The following is a 14,082-nucleotide window of genomic DNA, read 5'->3' as shown; positions in this document are numbered from 1 at the left end:
TCCCAAAGTCTCAGAACTACTGGAAATGTCTTATTTCTGGTTTTTACCCACCTTCCCTCTGCGTATAAAGTGGTACCTCAGTAGAAAATCTTCAGTTGTTTATACAGGAGGAGAGGATATTTCAACAAAACTGATTCTTGACCATTTAAGGCTTTATATGTAATAATTAGTACCTCTAAGAGTCCCTGGAAGCTGAAAGGGATCCAGGGAAAATCTTTTTAACTTGCAAGATATGGTCCCTGTAATGTACAAATAGCACTCCTAAAGAAGTCCATACAGGTTTCAGAATATTTATGTATTGTGGCCCAGCACCCCATTGTGGCGGCATACTGCCTGTTGCTTTCTGCCCCAGTTGCATCTTCAGGCATGCATGGACATGAGTTTGTAGCCTCAAGGTGGCAAGGAACAGATGACTTCCTAGTCTGACAAAAGGGGCACTGGCCTTATTTTCTTACGAAGTTGGGAGAGGAAAAGAACCCCTCTCCAGTGCAGCTCCTTTGTATTCACTATGCTGGCTTTCTTGGTTACCTAGGCAAAGTCAGTGCAAAGTCAGCAGTGGATCCCCCCCATTTGCTTTGCCACAGATACAGTGGCTTTTGTGTTCATTCACATAGGTGGTTAGGATGGCTTGGCTGGTGGTGCTGGCTCACCCTCTGGCTCTAATGACCAATTGACACAGTTGTTGGGGGGCAACAATGGACCCCATGACTGGCAACTGCTCTGGGCCAGCAACAACAGTAGAGGCATCCCTAGGGTGTGCTGGCAGCTGTTTTTGGCCCTGGGGGTGGTCTTGGAAGAGCAACAGCTTACCACAGCAGATCAGCTGTCTGTCTGTGGGTGGGCCACAGTGTGAGCCCATGCTGCAGCATCCAGGTCCCAACCCACTTTGCAGCAATCACAGGGGGCATCGTTTCAGCATCTCACTGCACATCCTCTTTTAATTACTGTTGGTGAAGTTGTTCTACCAGAGGATTTGTTCCAAGCTGTGAATTTCTCACAAGCAAAATTAGGGACACTCTACCTCTTATATTTGGGACCCAGGGAACATGCCAGCCAACAGACCAGCCAAGCTTGTGGGAGTAATCTCAAAGGCAGAAGTCCTTCCCAGAGTCCCCTGCTAGGGCCCCTCTGCTACTACTTTCCTCTGAGAAGGAAGCTTACTGCTTAAAATGTGATGAGATAGAGGAACGAGCTTTTCTATCTGGCTTCTCCTCCCTTCTGGATCCATAACAGGAAGTCCCCAGGCATGTTGTACCAAGTAGGATGCCCTCCACTGCGTCCTTGTCCTGGACCCTTCATGACGTTTCCCCCATCAATAGCCTGGGTTTATGGCCAGAAGGATTTTCATTTCTGAACCAGGGCATAGAGGAAAGGTTGGTGTGGAATTGTGGAACAGTTTTCAGCTCATAAAAAGTTGGATATAGATTTATTTATTTATTTGTATTAAAATGTTTATATCCCACTTTTCCTTATAGCTCAAGGCAGCTTACAAAATGAGCCTGGTCCTCTTAAAGTCTCCTGGAGCTTCTTCATGTACACAAAGTACTCTGAGTGGCTGTCTTTATCCTTTTTGAATACTCATGTGTTCTTGAATAATAGAATCATAGAGTTGGAAGGGACCACCCGGGTCATCTAGTCCAACCCCCTGAACAATGCAGGAACCTCACAACTACCTCCCCCACACACACCCAGTGACCCTACTCATGCCCAGAAGATGGCCAAGATGCCCTTCCTCTCATGAACTGCCTAAGTTCATAGAATCAGCATTGCTGACAGATGGCCATCTAGCCTCTGCTTAAAAACCTCCAGGGAAGGAGAGCTTACCACCTCCCAAGGAAGCCTGTTCCACTGAGGAGCCGCTCTAACTATTAGGAAATTCTTCCTAATATCTAGAAACTCTTCTGATTTAATTTTAACCCGTTGGTTCTGATCCGACCTTCTGGAGCAACAGAAAACAAATTGGTACCATCCTCTATATGACAGCCCTTCGAGTACTTGAAGATGGTTATCATATCCCTTCTCAGTCTTCTCCTTTTCAGGGTAAACATACCCAGCTCCTTCAACCTTTCCTCATAGGACTTGGTCTCCAGACCCCTCACCATCTTTGTTGCCCTCCTCTGGACACGTTCCAGCTTATCTACATCTTTCCTAAATTGTGGTGCCCAAAACTGAACACAATACTCTAGGTGAGGTCTAACCAGGGCAGAGTAAAGTGATACCATCACTTCACATGATCTGGACATTATACTTCTGTTAATGCAGCCCAAGATCGCATTTGCCTTTTTAGCTATTGCATCACACTGCTGACTCATGTTCAGCGTTTGGTCTACTAAGACCCCAAGATCCTTTTCACACACACTACTGCTAAGACAAGTCTCCCCCATCCTATAATTATGCATTTGATTTTTCCTACCTAAATGCAGAACTTTACACTTATCTCTGTTGAAATGTGTTTTATTAGTTTTAGCCCAGTTCTCCAGCCTGTCAAGATCATCCTGTATCCTGGCTCTGTCTTCTACCGTGTTTGCTACCCCTCCCAATTTAGTATCATCTGAAAATTTAATAAGCATCCCCTCTATTCCTTCATTCAAATCATTTGTAAAGATATTGAACAATACAGGGCCCAGGACAGATCCCTGAGGCACTCCACTAGTCACTCCAAGTGGATGAGGAACCATTAACAAGCACTCTTTGGGTGCAATCTGTCAACAAATAACATAACCACCTAACAGTAACAGGATCTAAACCACATTTTCCCAATTTGTCATCAAGAATATTATGGGGAACCTTATCAAAAGTTGGTTCTTGTAGGTTATCCGGGCTGTGTAACCGTGGTCTTGGAATTTTCTTTCCTGACGTTTCGCCAGCAACTGTGGCAGGCATCTTCAGAGTAGTAACACTGAAGGACAGTGTCTCTCAGTGTCAAGGGTGTAGGAAGAGTAATATATAGTCAGAAAGGGGTTGGGTTTGAGCTGAGTATTGTCCTGCAAAAGTATTGTCCTGTAAGTATCAAGATAATGTGCTAATGAGGGTATGGTATGTTAATATGGAACCATTGTATCCTGAAGTGATCTGTTAATGTGTGTAATCCAAAACTAATCTGTATGGCTATTGTTGAATGTTGTCTTTGTCTGGAGGTTTTTCAGGGCAGGAAGCCAAGCCTTATTCATTCTTAAACTCTCTTCTTTTCTGTTAAAGTTGTGCTGATGTTTATGAATTTCAATGGCTTCTCTGTGCAATCTGACAAAATAGTTGGTAGAATTGTCCAGTCTTTCAGTGTCTTGGAATAAGACCCTGTGTCCTGTTTGTGTCAGTCCATGTTCAGCCACTGCTGATTTCTCAGGTTGGCCAAGTCTGCAGTATCTTTCATGTTCTTTTATCCTTGTTTGTATGCTGCTTTTTGTGGTCCCGATGTAAACTTCTCCACAGCTGCAAGGTATACGATATACTCCTGCAGAGGTGAGGGGGTCTCTTTTGTCTTTTGCTGATCGTAGCATTTGTTGTATTTTCTTGGTGGGTTTAAACACTGTTTGTAGGTTATGTTTTTTCAAAAGTTTCTCCATCCTATCAGTGACTCCTTTAATAAATGGCAAGAATACCTTTCCTATGGGAGACTGTTTTTCTTGAGTTTTCTGATTTTTGTTTGGTTCAATGGCCCTTCTGATTTCATTCTTGGAGTAGCCGTTTGCTAGCAGTGCGTGATTTAGATGGTTAGTTTCTTCCTTGAGAAACTGTGGTTCACAGATCCGTCTTTCACGGTCCATTAATGTTTTGATTATTCCTCTTTTCTGTCGGGGGTGGTGGTTGGAGTTTTTGTGTAAGTAGCGATCTGTGTGAGTTGGTTTCTGGTAGACCTTGTGACCTAACTGAAGGTTTGATTTACGGATGACAAGGGTATCAAGAAATGGGAGTTTACCCTCAATTTCCTTTTCCATGGTAAACTGAATGTTTGGATGGATATTATTAAGATAGTTTATTAAGATTCTTGATACCCTTGTCATCCTTAAATCAAACCTTCAGTTAGGTCACAAGGTCTACCGGAAACCAACTCACACAGATCGCTACTTACACAAAAACTCCAACCACCACCCCCGACAGAAAAGAGGAATAATCAAAACATTAATGGACCGTGCAAGACGGATCTGTGAACCACAGTTTCTCAAGGAAGAAACTAACTATCTAAATCACGCAATGCTAGCAAACGGCTACTCCAAGAATGAAATCAGAAGGGCCATTGAACCAAACAAAAATCAGAAAACTCAAGAAAAACAGTCTCCCATAGGAAAGGTATTCTTGCCATTTATTAAAGGAGTCACTGATAGGATGGAGAAACTTTTGAAAAAACATAACCTACAAACAGTGTTTAAACCCACCAAGAAAATACAACAAATGCTACGATCAGCAAAAGACAAAAGAGACCCCCTCACCTCTGCAGGAGTATATCGTATACCTTGCAGCTGTGGAGAAGTTTACATCGGGACCACAAAACGCAGCATACAAACAAGGATAAAAGAACATGAAAGATACTGCAGACTTGGCCAACCTGAGAAATCAGCAGTGGCTGAACATGGACTGACACAAACAGGACACAGGGTCTTATTCCAAGACACTGAAAGACTGGACAATTCTACCAACTATTTTGTCAGATTGCACAGAGAAGCCATTGAAATTCATAAACATCAGCACAACTTTAACAGAAAAGAGGAGAGTTTAAGAATGAATAAGGCTTGGCTTCCTGCCCTGAAAAACCTCCAGACAAAGACAACATTCAACAATAGCCATACAGATTAGTTTTGGATTACACACATTAACAGATCACTTCAGGATACAATGGTTCCATATTAACATACCATACCCTCATTAGCACATTATCTTGATACTTACAGGACAATACTTTTGCAGGACAATACTCAGCTCAAACCCAACCCCTTTCTGACTATATATTACTCTTCCTACACCCTTGACACTGAGAGACACTGTCCTTCAGTGTTACTACTCTGAAGATGCCTGCCACAGTTGCTGGCGAAACGTCAGGAAAGAAAATTCCAAGACCACGGTTACACAGCCCGGATAACCTACAAGAACCAATGAACTCTGACCGTGAAAGCCTTCGACAATACTTATCAAAAGTCTTACTGAAATCTAGATAAACTATGTCTACAGCATTCCCCTGATCCAGCAAGGTAGTAACTTTCTTGAAAAAGGAGATAAGTTTAGTCTGACATGATTTGTTTTTGAGAACCCGTGCTGGCTCTTAGTAATCAGATCCATCTTTTCTAAATGCTCAAAGACTGAAGTCAGGAATTTATTGGATCTTGCATTTTTAGCAGAGTTGGACTTCCAACAGATATACGGGTAATTAAAATCTCCCAATACCACCACGTCCCGTCTCTTCGAGAACTTTGTAATCTGGTCTAGAAGTGTCCCATCCAAGTCCTCTGCCTGGTTTGGTGGTCAATAGCAGACCCCCACCATAATATCACTATTATTTCTTAGTCCTTTTATTTTTACCCATAAAGTTTCAACTGCATTACCACGCCCAGATTCATGTACTTCTTCACAGGTGTACACATCTTTGGCATATAATGCTACTCCTCCCCCCTTCCTTATCTGTCTATCCCTTTTAAACAAGTTGTACCCCTCAATCCTAATATTCCAATCATGAGTGAATTCCCACCAAGTTTCAGTAATGCCTATCAGGTCAAAATCCCCTTCCTGTATTAGGGCTTCACGTTCTTCCTGCTTGTTTCCCATATTCTGCACATTGGTGTACAGACATCAGAATCCGTGGTTTATGTGCCCTGTGGTTTTCGTTTCTGTACTTACCTGTGAGTTTATGTTTCCATACATACATGCCACTCCCTGCAAATCTTTATTGTTCTCGTCTCCAGTTATTGTCAGCATACTAGGCTTTAAGTTGTTGTCTCGCTCCCCCATAGGATTTAGTTTAAAGCCCTCCTGATCAGGTTTGCAAGGTTTGAATAACCATTCACAATATTCGTGAAAATATGTGTATTAGGATGCTTCATTTAAGACTAAGAAACATTGTATGATTTCATGTTGGAAATTTTGCTCAAACTGTTCTTGTTAAATCTAAGCAAAAAAAAAAAAGTTCAGCTGTGTACATAATACATGTGTTTGTCATTTAGTATATATAATTACTTGTAAGAATCACTGGAGTCTTTTAAGATGTGTTCCAAGAGCAAAACATTCAACATTCATTTCCAAAACAAACTAAGGAGATGAGATATTAAACCTTGACCCTTTCCAGCAGCAATTGGACTACTGAGCATATGAACATTTATTAGACTCAGTAATGATAAGCCATGTTCATCTTGCAATTTTTTTACAAATCCTGCTGGCAGAAACCTGCTGGCATGCACACTCCCACAAAAAAAGCCCCACTACCAACAACCCCCCAGCCCCCCTGTAAAATTGAGATTCTAGCTGTAAAGTTGAAATTACAGCAACAGATCAAAATGTTTAGAACAGGACTGTACATTATAAGGCCCATGATATTATTTTGCGTCCCCTCCCTGATTATTTGTATCCCCCTGAGATAAGGTGTTTGTAGTTTTCCTATGTTTCTGCAAGAGCTAATTTTATGGCATTTTTTGAAAATTTTTACAGTATCTATTTTTACTCGTGTGTATGTTCATGGGAACATTGATGTCTTGCCCAACTCTTCCAAAAAAGAGAGTAGGGATAAAAAGATTCCTGCATTCCTATATTTGTATTGCTTTTCATCTTGCCAGATTCAGTGGTAGTAATGTGGCCTTACTTCCAGTTGTTCCATCCTTTTCCAGTCTAACAGCCATCTTACAGGGGTCTGCCTATGTGTGACTTCCTCAGAATGTGAATTTCATGTGTGGAAAGCTTATGTGCTGTTGTGGCTCAATTCTGAGGGAAAGTAAGAGATGGGGGCTGTGTGAGATAAATAAATGGGGGAGGTTATCAGATAATGGATTAAAGGGGAATACCATGGTAACAAAATATATTTCTCTGTTCTATGCAGAAGTATAACTGTCTTTAAATTAAGTAAAATGTAAAAATGGCCTTTGCCCTGACCTGGATGCCCAGGCTAGTCTGATCTCATCAGATCTTGGAAGGTGAGCCAGGTCAGTTAGAACGTGGATGGGAGACCACTAAGGAAGTCCAGGGTTGCTATGCAGAGGCAGGCAATAGCAAACCACCTCTGTTAGTCTCTTGTCTTGAAAAACCCATAAGCAGTCGCCGTACATCTGCTGCAACTTGAAGGCACTTTCCACTGCTAAAAATGACCCATAGAATGATTTGAGTTGTTTATACCAGTTTTAGAATATTTGCTGAATTTTGTCTTCTGGTGGAAATGTTTTACTGAGCTTTTATGTTTCCTCTGTGCGACCAATAGCAGAGACCTACGTAGGTTGAAAAAAATACATAGGAGGAACAGTTAGCTCTCTCTGTGCCACCCCAAACATGGTGGCCATGTGCTGTTTAAAAACCCATGGAGGATCCATTCAAGGGTATGCATAAGACCTCATGCAAGGTTAATATCTAGAATTTTTAAAATGTGGTGCAGCCTCTCCTAGTGAACCTAGTCAAGGTCAATAGGATCTTGACCACTTGGGTTCATAAAGACATTTGCCTAAGGTCTTGGAAAGCTACCAGAGTACTAGTCTTGATAGATAAGTGGCATCACTCATAGACACATGATTTCTTGTCAGCTCAGCCTTCTAATGGTACTGCTACTACCCATGCCAGTTAAAGCGGAGTAAGAGAGATGAAATCATGTGTATCCAAAAACTTTAGGAACATTGTTGTGGATGATACTTTGTGTTGCACAACATGAGATCCAATAGATATAATTCATGAGTCATATTTTGTGGCTTACCAGAGACTTGACTACATTCCCCCCCGCCGCCTCCATATTACCGGTCAGCTGTAAAAACAGGGTTTATAAACTGCTTGGGGGGAAGAAGCTGCTTTTTCTTGGGGGGGAGGGCGATTAGAAACGTAGTACTGTTCTAAATTGCCAATACTACTACAGCATGAATAGTGCATCATCACCAAATGCTATGAGAAAGGTTATTATACACAGGTCTGCTCAACTTTCTGTTAATTCAAAGACTCAGTTGTCTGCCTAAAGTGCTTCTACCAAAATGTCTGACAGTGGTCTGAATGAACAAAGTAGTACCTAATTCCATGATGCATGAATAAAATTTATGATGTTTAATTATTAAAATGTTGTTGACCTTGGCTTTCTAGTTTTAAAGTCTGCCAAGTGTCATATCAAGTACTCAGCTACCTGGCCCAAGGCTGTCTAGGTGCTTTCCAACATTGGATGCAGGCTGAAGAGGCATGACACTTTCTGCCTCCCAAACTCCACTTTGACTTCAAAGCAAATTAGCCAATGGAGTCAAAAAAGACATGGCTGGCAGGCATTTCAGAGGTTAAGGACAATATTGCTAGGATAAAGCACTCAAATGGCTAAGAAAGAAGTGCATGCCTATTAGAAGAAATTCCAGAGGTTTTAAACATTAGTATTCTCAAAGTAGCTTCATCTGTGGATAGTTAAATCTGGACATTAGGGCCATGAATAGACAAGACAGATCTTGTTTGCACTGTACAACTGGGCCCGGCACAGCACCTGGATCCAGACAGAGTTTTCCCAGGGAGAGGCTGCCAAATGGAGGGAGAGAAAGCTGAAGACGGGGGCAGCGAAAGGTAGGTTTTCTAGTGGGTGGGAAGGACAGAAGGAAGCAGGAAAAGGGGAGAGGTTATGAGAGCTGCCAGGGAAGGGAAAGAGGAAATAGTGGAGGAGATAAAATGAGATGCCCCCCACTAGTCTTTGTGGGTTTCCCACTCCTGTACTTTCTAAATTTGCCTTTTAGATACTGAGTACTTAGATCTAGTCCTGTGAAATGGATTGTACTCTAAACTAAGGAAGCTTTCCAGAATAAGAGCCTGCTTAATTCCTCCCCCCCCCCAAAAAAAACCAATTGTCAGGCATAAGCTGTCTAATGCTAAGCTGTTATTTTCAGCTTTTCATTTAGAAGTTGTTAAAAATGCTTTCAGGCCTTGAATTAGTAGCCTTGGACACTTATCTTTTATAACTGTGGATGAGAAGTGCTTGACAGGCTTTGATGTCAGTAAAGCAGACTGTATACATAATGCATCTCAATTCTTGTAGTGCTTGTTGATCTGGAACAAATTTCATCTTGTGGTGACCTTTCTTAAAGGAATATATACTTGCTGACACAGCTAAGTATCATCCTATCATACTGAGTCTGAAAAACTGCACCTGAAGCTGTAGTCTTCACTTATATTTTGGCATGTGGCTAATATTGTATCCCTGTGCACAGCAAAAGGAAAATAGCTGCTCATATGGGATGATAAGACATGTACAGAAGGAAAACAGTGGAAGAACATGTAAAATTGAGTAAAAACAGGCTTGAGAAAATATCTTTCAACACTGTGAATTGCATATACTTTTTTTTGCTGTGATTTCAAGGATATTTACATCCTATAGCTTTTTTCCCCCATTATGTGCACAGCATACAAAGTTAAAATGCTGGAATAATGTTAGATTTTCGTTTGAGATGAGGAGGACATCGTGGCACATTTAGGTACTTCTCTTCTCATCATCCTAGGAGGCAGGAACTAGATTGCTCTTTCCACCCCGATAGGGAGGGGAGTGCCTGCCTTCTTCAATTCTTTTCCTGCCTCTTCAGAGATTCTTTGACACCAGTTCTCACAGAGTGGCTACGCTGCAAGATCTTTCCCTTTCGTGAAATAAGTGGATGCCCTGATGACACCATGGCAAACAGATCTCCTTTATCCCTTCCCCTTCAATTCCAGTCATTCCACAAATGCTATGTGAAATCAAAAATGAGCAAGCAGAAGTCATATGGCTCAGGCAGCCGTGGCTGTCCAGTTTAGTAATCCTGTCCACTCAACCACCATGAGAACTACCAATAGTTTCAACCATGGCTATGCAAAGCCCTGTCCCACACCCTGACCTTTCATGGTTCATGTTATTAGTTCAAGGATTTTCTGAGCAAGTTGTTCACACAATGGTCTACTACATGTAGACAATCTACATGACATATATATGTCTACACATGGAAGGCATATGTGATATAGTGTAGGCAGAAGCAATGACTACAGTCAGCAAGTCTTCCTCAGATACTTCATTTCTTACAAGTTGGTTTGTCTCAAGGTCTTAGACCAAACACCATACATAGACAAATAGCAGCCTTGGCTTCAGTCATTCCAAGTATAGACGGTTTCCCCATTTCTAGGCACCCAGTCGTTAAACGTTTCCTTAAGGGTGCATCATTATCCAATACACTGGGATTCCCAACATGGAGACTTCATGTAGTGCTGCAGGCTCTGACTAAACTACCATCTGAGCCATTGTGAGAGGTGTCTCTCAAATTCCAGACACTTAAAGTACTGTTCCTAGTAGCAACTAAGTCAGCAAGAAGAATATCCAAATTGGGAACATTGCCTGTCTCCAAGGGACTATGTGTCTCACTTAAAGACATGGTGGTCCTACATCCAGAGCCTACGTTTGTGCCTAAACTGAATTTAGTCTTTCACAGTGCACAGGAGTTACTCTTACCATGCTTCTGTCCTAGTCCATCACATCCAAAAGGAAACAACAACAACTTGCATTCACTGCATCTACACAGGGCCTTGCGCATATACATTAGAAGAACTAAAACAACCAGAAAAGTCTGAGACCTTGGTGAATGCTTTCGCTCCCACATCTTTGTCGTTGAACCAATGCATATGCAACACTGCCTACTTTCAACTGGGTTTCAAATCTGACACCAGCCTCGGGAATATATTCTCTGGACAGTTCTTCCCATCCACCTTCCCTTGTCAACCTTGGTTAACGTTACATCTTGTGATAGAAAAGCCCCCTTTTAAATACATTTTTATCCATTGCCATTATTAGTATTCAAATCTGTCTGAAAAGTTGCTAAAAAGATCATTTGACAAATATGTACATAGCATCTTCATTTTGAAAATGTTCCCTGCTCCACGACAATCTAGGGAATAATAGAATTGCAAGTAATTTACTTTTTCTTTTATTTGAATATTACTTTTTAGGTCTCTGTATGACAAATATAAATGAACTTCATTTTCCAAAACATTAATCTACCCCTTATCTTAATACCCATCCCTCTACTAGGCTTTTCATTCTTTTATGGAACCTAAATTAGAGAACCCGTTATTCTCATAAGCTGAATTATAACTTCAGGAAGTACTGATGATAGGGGTCTTGTTAGCATCACTTGATCTTACATTAGTAACTTAAATTAGCTCATCTCTCCTGGGAGTTGATAGAGCCAGCATTTCAGATGCAAAACTACTCTTCTCATAGGTAAATGTAAAGGTAAAGGTCCCCTGTGCGAGCACCGGGTCATTCCTGACCCATGGGGTGACGTCACATCCCGACGTTTACTAGGCAGACTTTGTTTTACGGGGTGGTTTGCCAGTGCCTTCCCCAGTCATCTTTCCCTTACCCCCAGCAAGCTGGGTACTCATTTTACCGACCTCAGAAGGATGGAAGGCTGAGTCGACCTCGAGCCGGCTACCTGAAACCGACTTCCATCGGGATCGAACTCAGGTCGTGAGCAGAGCTTTTGACTGCAGTACTGCAGCTTACCACTCTGCACCACGGGGCTCTTCCCATACCATCCCTTTTTTAAAAAGGCTTTTAAAAATCCCAGTCTTGGGAAAGTGTTTGCCCTCATGATGTCTGACAGAGTTGTAACTATTTTAAAAGATTTAGACCCAGCTCTGCATACTGTATCAGTGTGGCACTCAACAGAGAAGTCCCCCACAATTAAAATTTATGCTGGATCCGGTGTTCTATGAACAGATTGAGTTTGTGGAAATGATTTTCATAGCTTCCCCTTTTCCCAGTGGCCCCGTGGCACTCTTTGAAATATCCCTGCTGAAGGTCAAGTGACTCTTTGAACGCATGTTACTGCCATGTGGCAAGGGGGACAGAAGAAAGGGGAATTCAGCATGAATCACCATCCATCACTCTTCTGTTTATTATTATTATTATGCTTGCTTACAAAATGTGAATCATCACAGGAAAAAGGAAATGTTAAATTACTTAATGGATATTACAACATTACAGAAAAGTCTAAAATATATTCTAACATTTTAACCAAGTTCAACTATATAATACTAAACTCTTGACTATAGATACACAACCCAAAGACAGTTCTTTACAGCAGTGTAAGATGTAGAAGTCTTACTATTCCTCTGTTTTTATACATTCAAATAATAACAAGCCTCCACCTTTTCAAAAGAAAATACTGAGTCGTCAACATCATTCCTTTATTGGCATACAAACACCCTACAAAAGGTTACAAAAGGAATGGAAAGGTTAAAAAGTACCCTTTATAAAATGGTTAAAAGGCGAAAGTAAGCTAAGAAAAGCATGTACATAAATTTAAGTTTTGTATCAAAATCACTAAACATTTAAATCTTTTATTGTCTCTTTGTAGGTTGGAAATCTTCCAAATGATTATAGGATAACCCTTAAATATGTCGAGAAGATGGACAATCTGGTATGTAGAGCTACTTGATTATTTTCTGTAACATATCAGCAATATAAATGGGTTCTTGTTTTCTAATCTTATGTCATGTGAATGTCATGGTTTTAAGCTCACCCTAATCAGAGGCCATTCAAGAACTCTTATCTCAAAAGATATAACCCAATCCAAGTTGAGCTCCATGATCTCTGAGGGAGAGTTAGAAAATTAAAATTAAAGTCAGGCTAGGTTGCATCCAAGATCTTGTCTTTAAACAATTATAAAATGCAGTATACTTTCATCTGTGATCAGGAACAGGGAATAATATAGATGTTTGGCTGCATCAATGGTTTGTATCTTAGATCATATTATACAATAACGCTGGCAGAAGTAGGGAGCAGCATGTGTATAATTATCATTTCCTCCAAGGAAAGATACACAAGCTATTGCCAGAAATGAAGAGAAGTGAACAATTGTTAGCTGAAGTAATTACTGTTATTATCTCTTTTAATGAATTTAATCAAAAGAATATTTTATTTTACAAATGTACATGTATTGCCTTTGTTTTTTTCTACCTAATTATTTAGTGTCTTGTCTAAGCACTCTCAGATCCAATGAAGTAATAATCTTACTGTACAGAGGTTGCGCTATATTTGAAATAATATACATTTGCAAATATTGCTCAAGGGCGATTCTATTAGCCCTTGGTAAACACTCCCAATGAGCTTTATTGTTGAGGAAGGCTAAGAAAGTTACATACTCTTTGCTGATTTTTAAAAATTGTTTTGAGTAGCACGAATGCAAGCGTCAAAGCAATGTGATTAATTAATTTTGCATGGTACTCATTATACAAGGTATCCTCCATCTTTTGAATGTAAACAGTGTTACTGCTATGTTCCGCTTCTTTTTTTAAATCTATCTCAAACCCTTTGCTTATAACATATACCATTACCAAACTGATTCATAGGGTCTGAGATTATCTGAGACTTCTACATGTGGAGGTCCTAAACCACAGGGTCAGAACCACAGGAGGGAGAGCTTCAGCCTCTCTTCCCCATTCCATTTTCCCTACCTACAACGGGCTCATGGTTGACTCAAACAGGACCTGAACCAAGACCTGTAATAGGGCAAACAGTAACTCCATTTGGCTGTTTCAGATCAAGAAAACAATGTGGGAGGAAAGGCTCAACACTGTCCTCCCCTCCCAAAAAGCTTAGGATCTTCGCATCTCATCTTGTTTTGCCTTAAGAAAGAGAGACTAGTTTCTTCAGGTGTGAAAAGATCTTGCATGATGAATTTGGCTTCCACCCACACTTGAAATGCAAATAATGGGCACACTAGCAAGTAAATCAAAGTAAATCTTTATCAGTGTTTTTAAAAGTTATAAAACTACTCAAGGGAAGGCATCTCATGATGTCATAGGGGATGGCAGCCAATCGGGAGAGTGCAACTCAACAAAACAGTAGCTTCTGCAGTAGCCTCACCTGTCAAAGTATGTACCAATGTATTCACCTTCAGAAAGTAAAATGTGGCATACCAT

At 40.8% G+C, this 14,082-nt stretch overlaps 1 protein-coding gene across 1 annotated transcript in view; it reads left to right on the top strand.

Moving 5' to 3' along the window:
• KITLG (KIT ligand) overlaps positions 1–14,082 on the top strand; it is a 77,907-nt gene that overhangs the window by 48,710 nt on the left and 15,115 nt on the right. Inside the window, exon 3 of the mRNA XM_056846523.1 lies at positions 12,516–12,578. Within this exon, the coding sequence (XP_056702501.1) occupies positions 12,516–12,578 (63 nt within the window). The remainder of the gene's footprint in view (positions 1–12,515; positions 12,579–14,082) is intronic.

This window comes from Euleptes europaea, chromosome 3 (genome assembly GCF_029931775.1).
Source record: "Euleptes europaea isolate rEulEur1 chromosome 3, rEulEur1.hap1, whole genome shotgun sequence".
Lineage (NCBI taxonomy): Eukaryota > Metazoa > Chordata > Lepidosauria > Squamata > Sphaerodactylidae > Euleptes > Euleptes europaea.
This window is presented reverse-complemented; position numbering and strand designations above follow the sequence as displayed.